Source organism: Canis aureus, chromosome 29 (genome assembly GCF_053574225.1).
Source record: "Canis aureus isolate CA01 chromosome 29, VMU_Caureus_v.1.0, whole genome shotgun sequence".
In the NCBI taxonomy this organism is placed as follows: domain Eukaryota; kingdom Metazoa; phylum Chordata; class Mammalia; order Carnivora; family Canidae; genus Canis; species Canis aureus.
Window position 1 is genome coordinate 32,049,197 of NC_135639.1, and position 18,454 is coordinate 32,067,650.

At 39.1% G+C, this 18,454-nt stretch overlaps 1 protein-coding gene across 1 annotated transcript in view; it reads right to left on the reverse strand.

Moving 5' to 3' along the window:
* The window catches only part of ENTPD1 (ectonucleoside triphosphate diphosphohydrolase 1), a 99,031-nt gene that overhangs the window by 23,573 nt on the left and 57,004 nt on the right, over nt 1-18,454 (reverse strand). Inside the window, 2 exon segments of the mRNA XM_077878257.1 lie at nt 1,742-1,892; nt 4,646-4,763. Coding sequence (XP_077734383.1) covers nt 1,742-1,892; nt 4,646-4,763 — 269 coding nt within the window.

Genomic DNA, 18,454 nt, shown 5'->3' on the forward strand with positions numbered 1-18,454 from the left:
GACTCCAAAATATTATCAAAGTAATTTTCATTTTTGTAGTGGTTGTGGATGGATATTATTTAATCACCACACCTAGAGATGATGAATGCTACATTAGCCATCACTGGATGGCTTCCAGCTGGTTCCAGAGTCATGCTCTGCTTGAAGTTTTTAATTATAGCTGTAGTAGACATCAGGTGGCAAATGTCCTGGGACAGATACCCAACCTCCGCTGGGGTCAGACTGGGAAAATGTCTTCCTCATATTGTACCTCAGTTCTTGGGTCTGTCTGAGATGTTGAGACCTAGAGGAATGTTCCGGGTTTGTCATAATGACAATGGGGTGCAACTGCTTCCAAGATCTAGGCTACACAACACTGAGAGCCTCTAGGTCAGAGAATGCCATCTTCCAACCAGTACTGAATCCTCTCACTACTCATCTGAATAGCTTCACACCCTACCCCTGGCTGCCTTATCCCCAGTTTTCTTTCCCCACCCCCCCAATCCACTTGTCTCCCAGTGTCACCATTTGTGTACCATCCTGTAATGGCTTCCCATAATCTCTCAGATGAACACCAAATTCCCACTGTGGTCCAGAAGGCAGTCTGCGAGCCAGACCCTGTCTCTTCGGAATTCCACTCAGAATCCTGGCTCTACCACATACCAAGCATGTGATCTTTGAGCGACTTACTCAACATTTGTAAGCCACAGCTTCTGTATCTGGTTAAGAATAGTTAATAATGCCTCTTCATAAGAATTATGATGACTAAATTAAAGGACAGTGCTAACAACATAGTAAGGACACAACAATATAAGCTGCTTTATTCTTATTCTTATTATTTTACTATATGCATCCTATGTTCTGTCTATGCAGAACTATTTATAGTCTTCTGAATATACCCTGGTCTCTCACTCATCCCTGCCTTTGCACAAATATTAGAACACAAGCTTCTGGAAGACAGGGACTTTGTCCTCCTCACTTCTCTATCCCCAGCACTCAGAACAGTGTCTGCCATATAAGAGGTGCTGAAGAAACATAGGTAATGGAATGCATGACATCTTCTCTGCCTCTAACATGCTTTTCCCCTGCCCTCCAATCATCCTTTATGACTCAGCTCATGTGTTCCCTCTTCCCATTCTGGACAGGGCCAAGTATCCTCCCATAGCAGCTCTGAGCACTCTTCTGTTAAAGAACTGATAACCTGTATCAAAACTCTGATCTCCTTGAGTTCATGTCCTAGAACAGAGTAAGCAGCAAATACAAGCTGAATGAATGAATGAATGAATGAACAAATAATGCACACAGGTACTAAGTGGTGACCAATGAAGATGTGCTAATTGTGATTATCTGTGTCTTGGAACATCTGTGGGTCTCCTCTGGTCTTTCTCTTCCCAGATAATGGATGGCTACATTGGTAGCCTCAAATCCCGGAGTACATAGACTCAACATTTCTCTTTGGGCCTCTACCCCCCTTAAATTCTCTGCGGGGAGATGTGCAAGAGGACTTTTTTCTTTTTTTTTTTCTTTCTTTCTTTCTTTTCTTTTCTTTTTTTTTTTTTTTTACATATGTAAACTCCCACCATTACACACACTAAGAGTTTCAGAGTTTTACGCACTTACTGAGATTTTCTTTCTGAAATGTTGACATTTAGGAGGTTTAGAATTTGGAGTATTAGGGAAGTGTGGTGCTGTCCCTTAACTTCAGAGGCTCTTGCACTACCCAGCCTAACCCCCAGACACTCGTCTTCACATGCTGCTATACCTGAGCAACCGCATGCCTGCCGTAGCTCCCAGGTAAACAGGGGTCTCTTCATGTTGGGACTTTGGAATCACCTGACTGGCTCTTATCATGCATTCAGTCAGATAAATGTCTATTTCACTTAATTTGTGAGCATATCTTGAGATTCCAGGACCTAAGAAAAGATGCAGAAGCAGATGACAATCTTTTTTAAAAGTACAGGACACACCTTGACAACATTAGAGCAAAATACTGTTGTTTTCTGAGAAAATCAAAGAAGACAGTTTCTTGATGTGATGTATATTAGGCTGCTGTACTTAAGAGGGTAACTCTCTGAACCTGACTTAGGTAGGATCTAGTTTCAGACCTTAGGCTGGGTCTGTCCACTGTTCAATAACTTTGCCGCTGGATGGCGCAATTTTCACATTCAATTGCATAACCTCCCTAACAGGTTCTCTCACGTTTAAAATAAAAATTTTAATTTAAAAAACTTAATGGGGATCTTATAGATAGCTACCCTCTACATCTGCTCTTTGACGTTTCTTGTACAAAATTGTAACTAACAACAATAATTCCTAGAAGACATAAAACGAGAAATAAGACACTTAGAACAAAAATTGAAATAATCACCAGGCACACGGGCTTGTACTAAAAAAGACAGGAACTGCTGCTAACTAATTGTGTGATCATGGCCAGTCCCCTAAAATTTCTGAAGCGGAGTTTCTTCCTTTCTTAGAATAAACAGGTGTAGAATCCGTGACTGCTTAGCAGTTTTTCCACTCTGAAAATCATTTCCCCAGTGACACTGTTTTCCTAGTTTCAGAGCAAAACTAACTGTTGCTAAGAAGAAGATTAGAGCCAAGATTCCTTAAGCTTTTTGAAGTTATGCTTAACAATTTCAACTCACTTTAAAATAAACATCTACACTCTAGTGAAGATGTGCGTTAAAGATAATTGTCCAGGTATGTTATCCATATCTTTCACAGGCTTTTAAAAAGCCTGTTTGTTTAACAGTAATGAAAAGATAAGCTCTAAGTTATCAGCTACTTGTTTTGATTAAAAATTCTGGGCTTGAAGAACTGGTGGCTTTCCACTCACCTTTTATCTAAATATTTGATCAGAGAACTCTCTCTTTTGAGAGGGGAAAAAAATCCTGTAATTACTAGGCCAGACATACCTGGGATAAGTCTCAGAAAAATGATAGCTGCTAAATTTAAAAAATACCAACACTTTTTTAAAAAATGGAAGGCAGCGAATTAAATAGAAGGCAATAAAATGAAGGGGGCATCTGGGTGGCTCAGTGGTTAAGTGTCTGCCTTCGGCTCAGGTAGTGATCCCAGGATCCTGGGATCGAGTCTCTCATCGGGCTCCCCACAGGGAGCCTGCTTCTCCCTCTGCCTATGTCTCTGCCTCCCTCTCTCTGTGTCTGTCATGAATAAATAAATAAAATCTTTTTAAAAAGCCAATGAAATGAGGGATTTAGGCTTTAAGAAATGCTCAGCATACTGTCTCAGATTGGATGGCACCAATATCTGAGGATATTTGGCTATTGCATAAAATGACTTGCTCTCTTGGAAACACCTCCTCTCTACTGCTTTCTTGACAAACTTTGAAAATTGGGGGACCCCACAGGCCATCAAAGTAAGTTAGATTACCTGGCTAAAAATAAATAGTGGGTCCCTGCCTCAAAAGGCCAAGAGAGATAAGATAAAGGTCAGAGAGAGGATGGTGCAGTGCGGTAACAGTTGGTGCATGCTGGAGTGTTGAGTAGAGGGAGTGGAAGGAACTGAACTGACTCTAACCTGTTCTGTGACCTTAGAAAAAACTAGGAAAAAAAATATCAATGTGTAATGTGTTTCAGCAATGCAGGGAGCCTTGAGTGCAGTAAGGAGACCTAACTCTTGATCTGGTTCTGTTGCTACTTGTAAGTCACTAGTCTTCCATGGTTTTGCTTCCTCTGGATTTAAATGATCCACGAGGTCCTTTTCCCAGCCCTAGGAATCTATGATTTGGCCTTCCCTACCGATATGAAAGCTAAAGGCTGGGGCACCTGGTTGGCTCAGTGGTTGAGGGTCTGCCTTTGGCTCAGGGCATGATCCTGGGGTCCTGGGATTGAGTCCCATGTCAGGCTTCCCACAGGGAGCCTGCTTCTTCCTCTGCCTATGTCTCTGCCTTTCTCTGTGTCTCTCATGAATAAATAAATAAAATCTTTAAAAAAAAAAAAAAAAGGAAAGAAAGAAAGCCAAAGGCTTTTGAAAATTTCTTCCAAGCTGTAGCTTAGAGGACACAAAGACTAAGAGCAACAATTCTTTGGACCAACAGCATCAATATCACCTGGCAACTTGTCAGCAATGCAAATTCTAGGGCCTGTCCCAGACCTACTGTATCAGAAACTCTGGGGGGTGGGGTCCAGCATCTGTGTTTTAACAAACCATCCAGGTGGCTCTGCTGCAGATTCAAATTTGAGAACCACTAGAGAAGTCATGAGTTCAAGGTTGGACAGATCTCCATTTGAACCCCAGTTCCATCACTTCCTAGATCAAGCAACCTTAACAAATGGCATAACCTCTCTTTACATCAGTGCCCTCATTTAAAAAAAAAAAAAGGGAATAGTAATACATATCTCCAAGGGAGACCATGAAGAAGAAATCATGCATTTTCAGTACTTGGTGCATGGCATACAGAAGTTTCCTATTATTCAACAATTTCTAGGTTTGTTTCTTCTTCAAGGGCTCCATTATTCAGGACTGATTTCAATATAATTTGTATAATGACAATAAAATAACAACAGCAGCTGCTCCACTATGCTCTTCACCAAACTTCCTTTATCTCCTGTACTTTATCTCTTGTGTTCCGCTCACTTGCCATACATGCTGTCATGTATGCTCTCCCACCCCACTGTCTCCCTCCCCTTTTCCTTCATCTTACCTTTCAGCTTGCACTCTTCTATCTGATTCACCACCCCAGTGTCATTCTCCTTTTCTGCTGGCCACTTATAGATGTACAAACTTGTGTGAGAAGAGCCTGCATCCAGCACAATCCCATACTGAGGGTAAAATAAATCAAGAATTCATCAGGATTACATGATACTTCTCCATACTCAGCTTGCAACAGAAAGGAAACATAAGTATTTTAATTCAAGAGGAACATGAGGAGCAGAAAGGGGTTGCCTGCTGCCGCCCTGATCACAAGAACTACCATGACACCAATTCCCCTAGAATAGTGGCTTTTAGTGCTGGTTGCACATTAGAAATATCCAAGCCTTACCCATGGTGGGGCCTGAGCCTCAGACTGATTAGAAGCTTCCCAGGTGATTCTAATGGGTAGCCAAGAACCAGAACCATATGCTAAGGCAGCTGAGATATCATGGAGGGACTAGAAAGCCATCAGTCCAGCAGTTCCCAAGCTTGTGTGCGCACTGGAATCATGTCCAAATCACCTGGAGAGCCTCAAAAGCTAGTGATCTCTGTGTTCTACTCCCAGATATGTGATTTAATTGGTCTGGTATGTGGCCTGGACTTTGGAAGGGAGACATGGAAAATACTAAGGATGCTCGCTTTTTCATTATGAATATAACTATACATTGTATTCAATAAATTTTAAAAGATATGTATTTTTGTGTTTTGGGCTCTTGTAACTGAGGGTAGATGAAAGTAAGGATAAAGGAAAAAAGAAGGTGTGAAGAAAGAGGGGGAAAGACAGCATGAGAAAGCACCAGGTGGTCAGGGGGGAAAGGGGAAAGAGCAAAGTCCCCACATCACGTTTCTTGAGAACATTAAATGTAATGGGCAGGTGTTGCACAAAGCTCTTTCATGAGCGTTATCTGACTTACCCCTCAGAATAGTGCTATAGGGTAGGTACTCTGTTTGTCCCTGCTATATAAGTGAGAAACTAAAGTTCAAAGAGGTTAAGTAATTTACTCCAGATACACAGCTTATAGGTGACAGAGCCTGGATTTGGATCAGAGTCAGATCCAAGACCTTATGCTCCATATACAGAGAAACAGGAGCAAGGGCAGAGCAACAGTTCTCTCTGTTTTTGTTTTTGTTTTTGTATATTTTTTTAATTGAGTTTTGATTTGCCAACATATAGTATAATGCCCAGTGCTCATCCAGTCAAGTGCCCCCTCAGTGCCCGTCACCCAGTCACCCCATCCCCCCGCTCACCTCCCCTTCCACTACCCCCTCAGAACAACAGTTCTTAAAGACTTTCACTGAGGGGTAACTACACCAAAGTGTACACATTTTAGGTGTGCATCCCAGTGCATTTTTGCATATGTGCATATCCATATATACCACACCACCAAGATCAAGATTGAAAACGTTTTCTACTCCTCAGAAGGCTTCCCAGTGCCCCCTCAGTCAGTTTCTCCTGAGGGTAACCATTGTCTTGATTTCTAGTACCACAGGTGACTTCTGCCTATCTTTGAGCTGCAATAAAGGGACTTGCACCATGTGCCTCCTTTATGTCTAGCTTCTTTTGCTCTACATTGTCTTTTAGATGCATCCAGTCTGTGTGTAGCTATAGTTCATCCCTTTTCATTGCTGTAGAATATTTCCTATTTCATTGCATGCACTGCATTTCTATCCATTCTACTGTTGTTAGACAGTTGAGTTTTTTCCAGTTTGGGACTATTGGGAATATATCTGCCAGGAACAATCTTGCACATGTCATTTTGTGGATACAAGCTCTCATTTCTTTTGGGTATTTACCTGGGAGTAGACTGCCAAGTGCCCTTTTTGATCATTTTATGTTCATCTTTGGTTACATCCCTAAGTTTAATCAGGAAAAATGCCAAGGTTAAATAACAATGTCTGCCATGGGCTTGTAAGGACAGCCTGATGGTACTGGTCTGTACTTTTATTTATCATCCCTATACCAGAGAGAAACATGGAGGAAAGTAAATGGGGAAGCAGAAGGAAGAGAAAAAGGAGGCACTTCTAAAATGTGAGCCAACCGCACTGACCACACTTTGCTGCTGTGGACCTTGAAGTGCAGTCTGCCTCTTGATAGTGCTTAACTCCGCAGTTGTTTTATATATGTCCTCCCATACTGTCTTATCACCTGGTAAGAACCTAAGACTTCCAGGGAGGAATGAGGACAAGAATGAGAATTCAAGAGACCTCCCTAGATCACTGGGAACAGCTAAAATCTGAGTCTGCTGAGGTGTCAAGCTTTATTCTGTTTTTCCAGATTAGCAGGGAGCACCAGTGATGCAGCAGTGGGCAGGTCCTTGAAGCTCCATAACCTCCAGTGCTCTCAGCTTAGTTACACACAGCAGGACTCCCTATGGCAATGAGCATTCATTATGCCCTTAAAAAGACAAAGGCCTGTATTCGTGGCAAGAAAGCAAGCTGGATAGACTCCTCTACAAGCAGGCTTGCAGTGAGAGGAAACCAAGAACTGACTTAGGTAGTGACTATCGCAGACCCATTGAAGAATGCCTGGGGTCTGGGGCCTTTGGAACTGTGAGCAGCCTCCCAATGTGGAGAGAGGTGCTCAGGGGTTAGACAGCAGAAAATTCTGCTGTTCCCTAGAAGGGTCTATGAATTCTTCCTGCCAGAAAGTGTTCCAACCACAGCAGCATATGATAAAAACTGAGGCGGCAGCAGCAAGCAGCCCTTATCTGGAATCAGGACATTCTATTCTGTCTTTGTTGACATGACAGTCATTCTTTCAGCAGAGAAAAGGAATCAGCCTTGCCTCTATCATTGTGTTTCTAGAAGGCCTTACACAGTAAGGTGGTTGAGAAATTAAAATTTTCACTACATTTGGTTTATCAAGTGTTTGAGGGGGAGGCAGTGTATACTGTAACATGGGAATTGAGGACATTCTACCTTGTGTATACAGCAGACTGGACTGCTAACCTGCTGAATTTGCCAAATATTTTTTGTCTTTGGAAATGGTTTGCAGCTTGAGAGACAGATAAAAGCTTGATGGTGTGAAAATTCTGTTTGAGTTTTTGGAAGTTTGCCTTTCATTATTACAAAACTGTCAGTGTATTTACTCATTTTCATAGTTGGCCATCTTAGAGCTAGAAGTCCATTGCATGTAATCTTCTTATTTGATAGCTGAGAACCCGTGTCCAGTCCAGCTCAAGGACTTACCTAACAAGTACAGATAGTGAAGGGCTTTGAAGACCCATCTAGAGCCTATGTAGTCACCATCTTTTGTTCTTTTTCACCACATCAGCATTTTTCGATGCATGTTCCACAAAGCACTAAGCTTGTAAGGATCTAGGCAAATAAATCTTCCCAGAAGTTTGGGGAAGGCTGAGTGTTCTCTCTGTCTCCTGGCCTCACAAACCAACTAGGTAGTGAATGCTTCAGAGATTTTGGCAGTGGAGAATTCACCTAACTTTGTTTGAGCCAGCATTCCCCAGACTCTGTGATAAGAGAATTATGTTTAAAATAAAAATCTCTACCCAACAGAAATGTTTTGACAAATGCTGTGCCTTGCACCATGCTATCACTCCTATCCAGTGTTTCTCTATAGTTCATATTTAAAGTACTTCTAAGAGTCCTGTGAGTACATTCTTCATATTAAAGAAAAATCAAAGATTTGTGTGGTGACAAAGAGATAGGACATTCCCCTAACATTATTTCAATATTACTTTCTGTTTTAAGAGTACTAAAGGTTTACTACTAAATGGCATCTAGAAAATGAAGAGGAAACAGGGAAAAAGACATTTAAGATCCTACCAACTAGACATCACTGTTACTTTGCTTTATCTCTTTCCAGTCTTTCCTAAATACATAAATTTTTATATGGCTGCAATCTTAACTGTGCATACAACTTTATCTTAAGCTAGTTTCTGGTCATGCACATGATATTAGCAATCATAACTGATCTTCATAAGCTATGTTGAGTAAACAAAGGCAGTGTTCCAGAAAAAGGAACAGTAAAAATGACTTTGCTTGGTTCATGAAGACACCAGTGTAGAGCCTTTGGTGTAGACCTGGAGATGCGGGCGGCAACAGACCCAGAGTTCACAGAGGCTGGAGGTCAAGGGGAGGTGGGCCAAAACCCTCCTTAGGATGGAATTCTATCTGCACAAATGTTATAGGTCTGGGTGTCTGAGTAAATCTCCCTAGATGTAGAAAGAACTAGAAAACTTGAGTGTCAGATGATCTGCTTCTATTCCTGGCTCTGCAGAAGTGGGATATTCAACCCTTTAAGTCTTCTCATTCAGAAAACACCCACCCTGACACCGGTCAGCTCTCAGTTCCCTATAAGCCATGTAGCTTCTGTTCCAAGGCCTTTTCCCAGAATGCCCTTCACCTGAGACCCCAGCCTTCTCTGACTTTCTCAGATTTGATTCTACCCTCCTCATCCATGGCTCAGAGTACCCATATTTTTGCTCTAAAGACAAGCACTTACCATGATGCATAACTACATGTCTATGTAGCTATTTGAATAACCTTCCCCATAAGGATGTGAGCTGCCTTATTAGGGCAGGTCTGTTTTGCTTACCATGGTATATCCAGCATCCACCACAGTATATCCTACCATAGGTTAGACACAAAGAAGGAATTCAACAGACAATTGTTGAATCAAATGAATGAATGGGGGGGTGGGGCAGGTAGAATTGTATGGTTCCTGAACTCCTTCCAGTCCTGAGAGAACTTAATATTCATTGTCTAATATAAAGTAGTGCCATTGATATTGAGTTCCACCATCACCCAAAAAAAACTCCATAAGTCAGTAAGATAATTAACTTCTATTGGTTGCTTCAGACATATTGGTTCTTCAGAATCTTTTTAAAAAGTCCCTGTAGCTTTAACTCTACTTTTAGCAACATCATCAGTCCATCCATGAGTCTGTTTGAATAAACAAAGCTAATACTTTCAAATTTAACTCTAGTACTCTATAAACAAATCAGGTCTCCATTAGCTACAGCAATGCTGGCAAGGCCTGTAAACAATTAAAGACCATTTTCTGCTTTTCTTTTTTCTCTAATTGGAATTACTAGACATTCAATACAAACCACAGTTATATTGCTATTTGTTTAATTGTGGTAAAATACACCAAACATTAATTTACCATTTTAAGTGTACAGTTAAGTGTACAGTTCAGTGGCATTAAGTACATTCACACTTTGTGCAACTATCACCACCATCCATCTCCAGCTATTGTGGGGTTTGTTTATTTATTTATTTATTTATTTGTTTGTTTGTTTGTTTTGTTTTTTTTCTTTTGTGTGTGTATGTGTGTTTTTAAAGATTTCTTTATTCCAGAGAGAAAAAGTACAAGTGGGAGGGGCAGAAGAAGAGAGAGAGAGAATCTCAAGTAGACTCTGCACTGAGTGCAGAGCCCATTGCAGGGCTCAATCCCACAACCCTAAGATGACAACCCTGAGCTGAAACCAAGAGTCACCCATTTAACTGACTGTGCCACCCAGGTGCCCCTCCAGGTATTGTTTTTTAAACAAGACAACATTAAAATCCAGTGAAGTAAAAATAATGTAGATATTTTCTGGGAGTATTTGAGGTTGTAAATTGGGAGCAAGTCCTTCCAAACTCTCTATGAAAAGATACAATCACAAATGCTTAACGAAGAATAGCACTTTAGTTCCTTGTGAAAAAGCAGATGTTTGGGGATAGGTCATCAACTTTTAGCAGCAGCTGGAAATCCTGGGAGCACCAGCTCAATTAGCTTAACACATTAGCAGCAAAGGGCCTTCCCTAGAACTCATCTCCCTCAAAGCAGTGTGGACAGCTAGTCTCCACTGATGGCTTCTGATGTGCTGGACACTCTGATAAGTGAGTCACTGGTATCATTCCTTATAATCCTCACAACCACCTCCATTGGACCTATGAGGAAGCTGAGGAATAGAGAGAGAGACTTACTTGCCCAAGTCTCACAGCAGAAAGTAGCAGATTTGGGACTGAAATCAAAACCATCTGGTCCCTGAGCCAGCAGGCATTCCACAGAAGTGGCAGTTGTTAATAAAGCCATATGATTTGGTATTGGGTCAGTCTGGTACATTCAAGAGAACCCTGTGGGGATCTGTGTGTGCCAGAATGTGGAATGTTTGTGCTAAAAGGAATATCTGACAATTCACTAAATGCCAGTCTTCACTAGTGTCCAGGAAATTAAGGAAGTGATGAACTGAGCATATCTGAAAGCTACCTCCCCACCCAGTTCCACTGGACAAAGGCACTTTCCCAGGGGGCACTTAGGTACTGCTAAATGACTCTTCAGTTCATTAAGGCCTATTTTTTTAAAACTGGCCATTCTATATCTACAGGACAGTGGTTTCCAGGCTTTAATGGCATGAGAATGTTCCAGAATGCCTGTTCAATATGTAGATTCTCAGATCCTGCGATCTGGAGGTTCAAACCGGGTAGGGTCTGGTGGTAAGAATAGGGAACCCTGGTCTCCCAGGGGATTTGGAGGCAGGGGCCTGCCTCTTATACTGACAAATCCTGCCATAAGACTTGCCCTTCAACATGCTCTTCACATCCAAGGAAGAAGCAGTTTTACCTGTTCAAGATGTTACCCTAGTCATTGACTCAGCAGCAAACTTCTATGAGGCAACCAGCCAAGTCTGATTACTGGTTGTAATTTAACATTTATTTTGTGATTATTTGATTAGTGATTATCTTTTCCACTACACTATTAGCCCCATGAAGGTAAGGACTTTGCCAGTTTTGCTCATTGCTACATACCTAGGACCTAAAATAAGAGTAGATGGTCAATGACTATTTGTTAAGTGAATAAGTTGAGTAAATGAATAATAAAATGTACACAAAGACAAATGAAACCCCGGCACTGTCCTCAATATGCTTACCACCTTGGTAGCTGGACAAGTAAACAACACGTCACTCCAATAAGGAGTTCTTGTGTTTTGCTAGATGTGGCCTGGGCATGAGGCCACCACTGCCCCAGCAAGGCTGAACCCAAACTGGATTAGGTAGGAGGATGACAGGATTGGATCATCAAGATGAGAGGGCTGACATGGGCTGGGTTAGACAAGGGTGAATTAGATAGGAAGAACTGGAGATAAAATGGCAATTTGTGACCAGACAGGCTGCAAAGATGATAACATATGAGCTATCAATCACTGATTGTCCACAGTGGGCCAGGACTCCTGCTCTGCACTTCACATTTGCATTTATTTATCCCACTTAATTTTTTTTTAAGATTTTTTAATTTATTTATTCATAGAGATGCAGAGAGAGAGAGGCAGAGACACAGGCAGAGGGAGAAGCAGGCTCCATGCAGAGAGCCCGACGTGGGACTCGATCCAGGGTCTCCAGGATCACGCCCCAGGCTGCAGGCAGCGCTAAGCCGCTGTGCCACCGGGGCTGCCCCCCACTTAATTCTTGCAGTAATCTATGAGATACTGAGCCTTGAGCAAGAGAACCTCAAAGGCCCTCATTTTGCTTATCTATAAGATGAGGATAATCTTTTATTCCTCACAGTATTCCTAGAAAGAAAAAATGTAAATGATTTCTAAACTGCAAGCACTATATTTGAATGATAGAATTCCTCAGGATTTGGTCCTTGCCCTCTTCTTGCTTTTTACCCCCTTCCTATAATCTCATCCTTTTCTAGGGCTTCAATACATCAGTGGCATCAGAGACGTATCTTTAGACATGTTCTGTCCAATAAGGTAGCCACTAGCTACATGTGGCTATTGAGCACTTGAAATGTTAGCTGCAGTTGACCCTTGAACAACACAGGTTTGAATTCTGGATTCTTTTCAATAAATGCAGTAGAGTATTATAAATGTATTTTCTATTCTTATGATTTTCTTAACATTTTTTTCTGTAGTTCACTTTATTGTAAGAATAAAGTATAAAACACAAATATAAAATATGTGTGAATCAACTGTTTGTGTTATTGCTAAGCCTTCTGGTCAATAGTAGGCAATTAGGTTTTGAGGGAGTCAAAAGTTATACATGGATTTTTGACTATGTGGCATGAGGTGGCACTCCTAATCTCCATGTTGTTAAAGGAGTCTGAATGAGATGTGATTTAAGTTAAACATCATATTGGAGGGGCACCTGGGTGGCTCAGTTGGTCAACCTTCTACCTTCAGCTCAGATCATGATCCCAGGGTCCTGGGATTTAGCCCTGCTTTAAAATGCTAGTTGGGTTCCCTGCTCAGCAGGGAGCCTGCTTCTCCTCCTGCTCCCCCTGCTTGTGCTCTCTTTCTCTGTCTTTCTCTGTGTCAAATAAATAAATAAATAAATAAATAAATAAATAAATAAATAAAATATCTTTAAAAAAAGAAGAAAAAAATCACACTGGAATTTGAAGATAGCATGAAAAAATAATGGAAAATACTTTATTATAATTATTTTGATGAAATGTTGACATATTTGAGATGTAATGAATTACACTAAAATATTATTAAATTAATTTCAACCTTCTACTTTTTAAAAATGTGGCCCCTGGAAAAATTAAAATATGGCTTGCATTATATTTCTAATGTGCACTGTAGGTCTATACCTCTTCTATGAGGTCCAGATCTGATTATCCAACTGCTGCTTTGACATTTCTCCTTGGATGTCCAGTACCTCAAAAATAAAAAATTTTTCTTCAAAAATTTAATTCAAGACCTCCTTCTAAACTATATCTGTTCTTATCTCCCACCCTCTACTTCACTGCAGCCAGAGTGATCTTTTCAAAACACAAATCTGATCAAGTTACTGTCTTCTTATTGCTCTTAAGATTAAAATTAAAATCCTCAATCTGACTTGCAAGACCCTGACGAAACCACCTCCCTCACCATCTTTATCTGTGAGATTCTTGGACTTGCTTTCCTTTTTCCTGGAATATTCTCTACCCTTCTCTACCTCAGCTAACTTCAAGTTTCACTATAAATGTCATTTCTTTCAGAGAAGACTGCCCTGGCTCCCAACTTTCAGTTGGTGGCATTCATGACAACTATAATTAATAATTTGGGTCATCTATTAAATGTGTTTCCTTCTCCAGATAGTAAGCTCAATCATATCCTGTAGCCCAGTGCCTAATATAGATACTTAATATTTGTTTTTTTAAATAATAAATTTTTTTTTATTGGTGTTCAATTTTCCAACATAGAGAATAACACCCAGTGCTCATCTCGTCAAGTGCCCCCTCAGTGAATATTTAATTGTTGATTCATGAATCTGTGAACAAATGAACAGATGAATGAAGTATGGTCATGAAGAGATGATGTTATATGTTTTTATTTATTTTAATTCAATATAGTTACATGCAATGTTATATTGGTGTCAGGTGTACAACATAGTGATTCCACAATCTATACATTACTCAGTGTGCATCATGGTAAGTATACTCTTAATCCCCTTCAGCTATTTCACTTATCCTCCTACCCCCAGCTGCCCTCTGGTAACCATAGTTTGTTCTCTATAGTTGGGTCTGTTTTTAGGTTTGTCTCTCTTTTTTTGCTTGTTTTGTTTCTTAGATTCCACATATGAGTGAAAACATGGTATTTGTCTTTCTGACTTATTTCACTTAGCATTATTTCGTCTAGCTCCATCCATGTTGTTGCAAATGGCAAGATTTCATTCTTTTTATGGCTGAATAATATTCCATTGTGTATATATACCATATCTTCTTTATCCATTCATCTATCAATGGACTCTTGGGCTGCTTCCATAATTCGGTTATTGTAAATAATGCTGCAACAAAAGCAGGGATACATATATATTTTTGAATTAATGTTTTAGTATTCTTTGGGTAAATACCCAGAAGTAGAATTACCAGATCATATGGTAGTTCTATTTTTAACTTTTTGAGGAAGCTCCATATCGTTTTCTGAAGTGGCTGCACCAGTTTGCATTTCCACTAACAGTGCACAACAGGTCCTTTTTCTCCACATCCTCACCAACACTTGTTGTTTCTTGTGTTTTTGATTCTAACCATTCTGACAGGTGTGAGGTGAAATCTCACCGTGGTTCTGATTTGCATTTCCCTGATGATGAGTCATGCTGAACATCTTTTCACGTGTCTGTTGGCAATCTGTATGTGTTCTTTGGGGAATTTCTGGTCATGTCTTTTGCTCATTTTTTATTTGGATTATTTGTTTTTTTGTGTTGTGCTGTATAAGTTCATTATATATTTTGAATAGTAACCCTTTATTGGATATATCATTTGAAAATAAATTTGAAAGACACTCAGTAGGTTGTCTTTTAGTTTTGTTGATTATTTCTTTGCTGTGCAGATTTTTGTTTTGCTGAAGTCCCAGTAGATTATTTTTGCTTTTGTTTCCCTTGCCTCAGGAGATGTATCTAGAAAAATGTTGCTACAGCTGACATCAAAGAAATTACTGTCTTTGCTCTTCTATGATTTTTACAGTTGCAGGTCTCACATTTAGGTCCTTAATCCATTTTGAATTTATTTTTGTGGATGGCATAAGAAAGTAGTCCAGTTTCATTCCATTGCATACAGCTGTTCAGTTTTCCCAACACCATTTGTTGAAGAGACTGTCTTTTTCCCATTGCACATTCTTGCTTCCTTTGTCAAAGATTGACCATATATTTGTGGGCTTGTTTCTAGGCTCTTGATTCTGTTCTATTGATCTGTGTCTATTTTTGTGCCAGTACCATATTGTTTATAGTAGTACTACAGCTTTGTAGTATATCTTGAAGTCTGGGATTGTGATATCTCTAGCTTTGTTATTTTTCAAGACTGCCCTGGCTATTCAGAGTCTTTTGTGGATCCATACACATTTTAGGATTGTTCATTGCAGTTTTGGAAAAATGCTCTTGGTATTTTGATAGGGATTGCATTAAATCCATAGATTGCTTTGGGTAGTACAGACATTTTAACAATATTGGTTTTTTCCAATCCATGAGGTTGGAATAGCTTTCATTTGTTTATGTTACCTTCAATTTCTTTCATCAATGTTTTATAGTTTTCAGAGTTCAAGTCTTTCACCTCCTTGGTTAAGTTTATTCCTAGGCATTTTATTCTTTTTTGGTGCAATTGTAAATGAGATTGTTTATTTTATTTTTCAAGATTTTATTTATTTGAAAGAGAGAGAGAACGAGTGACCGACCACCAGCAGGGGGGAGGGACAGAGAGAAAGAAGGTGAAGGGCTCAATCCCAGGACCCCAGAATCATGATCTGAAGGCTGGCACTTACGCACTGAGCCACCCACATGCCCCATGGGATTGTTTTCTTACATTCTTGTTCTGTCACTTCATTACAGATGTATAGTGTACAGATATGCAATGGATTTCTAGATATTGATTTTGTATCCTCTGATCTTACTAAATTCATTTATCAGTTTTTTGGTGGAGTCTTTAGGGTTTTCTATATATAATATCATGCTATATACATGCAGGTTTTCCTTTTTCCTTACCAATCTGGATGCCATTTATTTTTTTTTCTCTGATTGCTGTGGCCAGGACTTCCAGTACTATGTTGAATATAAGTGGTAAGAGTGGACATTTTTGTCTTGTTCTTAATGTAAGAGGAAAAGCTTTCAGTTTTTCACCATTATGACGTTACCTGTAGGGTTTTTTTATATATAGTCTTTGTTATGTTGACATATATTTCCTCTAAACCTACTTTATTGAAAGTTTTTATCATGAATGGATTTTGAACTTTGTCAAATGAATGCTTTTTCTTCATTATTGAGATGATCATATGGTTTTTATCCTTTCTCTTCTTTATATGATGTATCATGTTGATTGATTTGCAAATACTGAACCACCCCTGCATCCCAAGAATAAAATCCCACTTGATAGTGGTGAATGATTTTTTTAATGTATTGTTGGATTTGGTTTGCTAATATTGTGTTGAGGATTTTGCATCTACTGTTCATCAGAGATATTGGCTTATAGCTCTCTCTCTCTCTCTCTCTCTCTCTCTCTCTCTTTTGTAGTGTCTTTATCTGGCTTTGGTATCAGGGTAATGCTGACCTCATAGAATGAAACTGGAAGTTTTCCTTCCTCTCCTATTTTTTGAAATAGTTCAAGAAGGATAGGTATTAGCTCTTCTTCAAATGTTTAGTAGAATTCACGAAGGAAACTGTCTGGTCCTGGATTTTTGTTTGTTGGGAGGAATTTTTTGATTACTGATTCAATTTCATTGCTGATAATAGGTTTACTCTTTTTCTATTTCTTCCTGGCTGAGATTTGAGAGGTTATACGTTTCTAGGAGTTTGTCCATGTCTTCTGTTGTCTAGCTTGTTGGCATATAATTTTTCATAATAGTCTCTTATAATCCTTTGTATTTCTGTGGTATTGGTTGTTATTTCTTCTCATTCAAATCTAATTTTGTTTATTTGAGTCACATCTCTTTGTTTTTAATGAGCCTAATCAAAGGTTTATCTTTTGAAAGAACCAGCTCTTGGTTTTATTGATCTATTCTATTGTCTTTTTAGTTTCTACTTCATTTATTTCTCCTCTCATCTTTATTATTTCCTTCCTTCTACTGGTTTTGGGTTTTGTTTGTTCTTCTTCTAGCTCCTTTAGGTATAAGTGTAGGTTGTTTATTTAAGATTTTTTCTTGCTTCTTGAGGTAGGCCTGCATTGCTATGAACTTCCCTCTTTGAACAGCTTTGCTGCATCCCAAAGATTTTGGACCATTATGTTTTCATTTGAATTTGTCTATAAGGGTTTTTTTTTTTATTTCCTCTTTCATTTCTTGGCTGACCTGTTCATTGTTTAGTAGCATGTTATTTCATGTCCATGCTCTTTCCAGATTTTTGCTTGTGGTTGATTTCTAGTTTCAGTGTTGTAGTTGGAAAAGTGCATGGTATGACTTCAATCTTTTTTAATTTGTGAGATTTGTTTTGTGGCCTAATATGTGATCTATCCTAGAGAATGTTTCATGTGCACTTGAGAAGAAGATGCATTCTGCTGTTTTAGGGTGGAATGTTGTGAATATATCTGTTAGATTATTCTGGTCCAATGTGTCATTCAAAGTCACTGTTTCCTTGTTGATTTTCAGTTTGGATGATCTATCCATTGATGTAAATGGAGTGTAAAGTCCCCTACTATTATTATATTACTATTGATTACTTCCTTTATGTTTGTTATTAGTTTTATGTATTTGCGTGCATAAATATCTTCTTGTTGGATTGTTCCCTTAATGATTATATAGCGTCCTTCTTTGTCTCGTTTCAGTCTTTATTTTAAAGGCCATTGTGTACAAGTATAACTATTGCTAGCCCAGCTTTCTTTTCATTTCCATTTGCATGATAAATGTTTTTCCATCCCCTCACTTTCAATCTGCATATGTCTTTAGGTCTGAAATGAGTCTCTTGTAGACAGCATATAGGTGGGTCTTCCTTTTTATCCATTTCGTCACTCTATGTCTTTTGATTGTAGCATTTACTTATTTACATTCAAACTAATTATTGTTAGATACATACTTTTGCTATTTTGTTATTTGCTTTATGGTTGTTTTTATAGTTCTTCTTTGTTCTTTTCTCTATTTTCTCTCACGGTTTCCTGGCTTTCTTTAGTGGTATATTTGGATTCATTTCTCTTTTTTTTCTGCATATTAATTACTGGTTTTTGATTTGTGGTTACCATTACCTTTATATATAACATCTTATGCATATAGCAGTCGATGTTAAATTGATGGTTTCTTAAGTTTGAAGCCATGCTTTAATCTTTCTCCCTTATGTTTTACATATATGCTATCATTCTTTACATCCTTTTATTTTGTGAATCCCTTGACTGATTTTTATAGATATACTTATTTTAAGCTTTTGTGTTTCCTACTTTTCTTATTCCTCTTCCACTCAGAGTTCCCTTTAACAT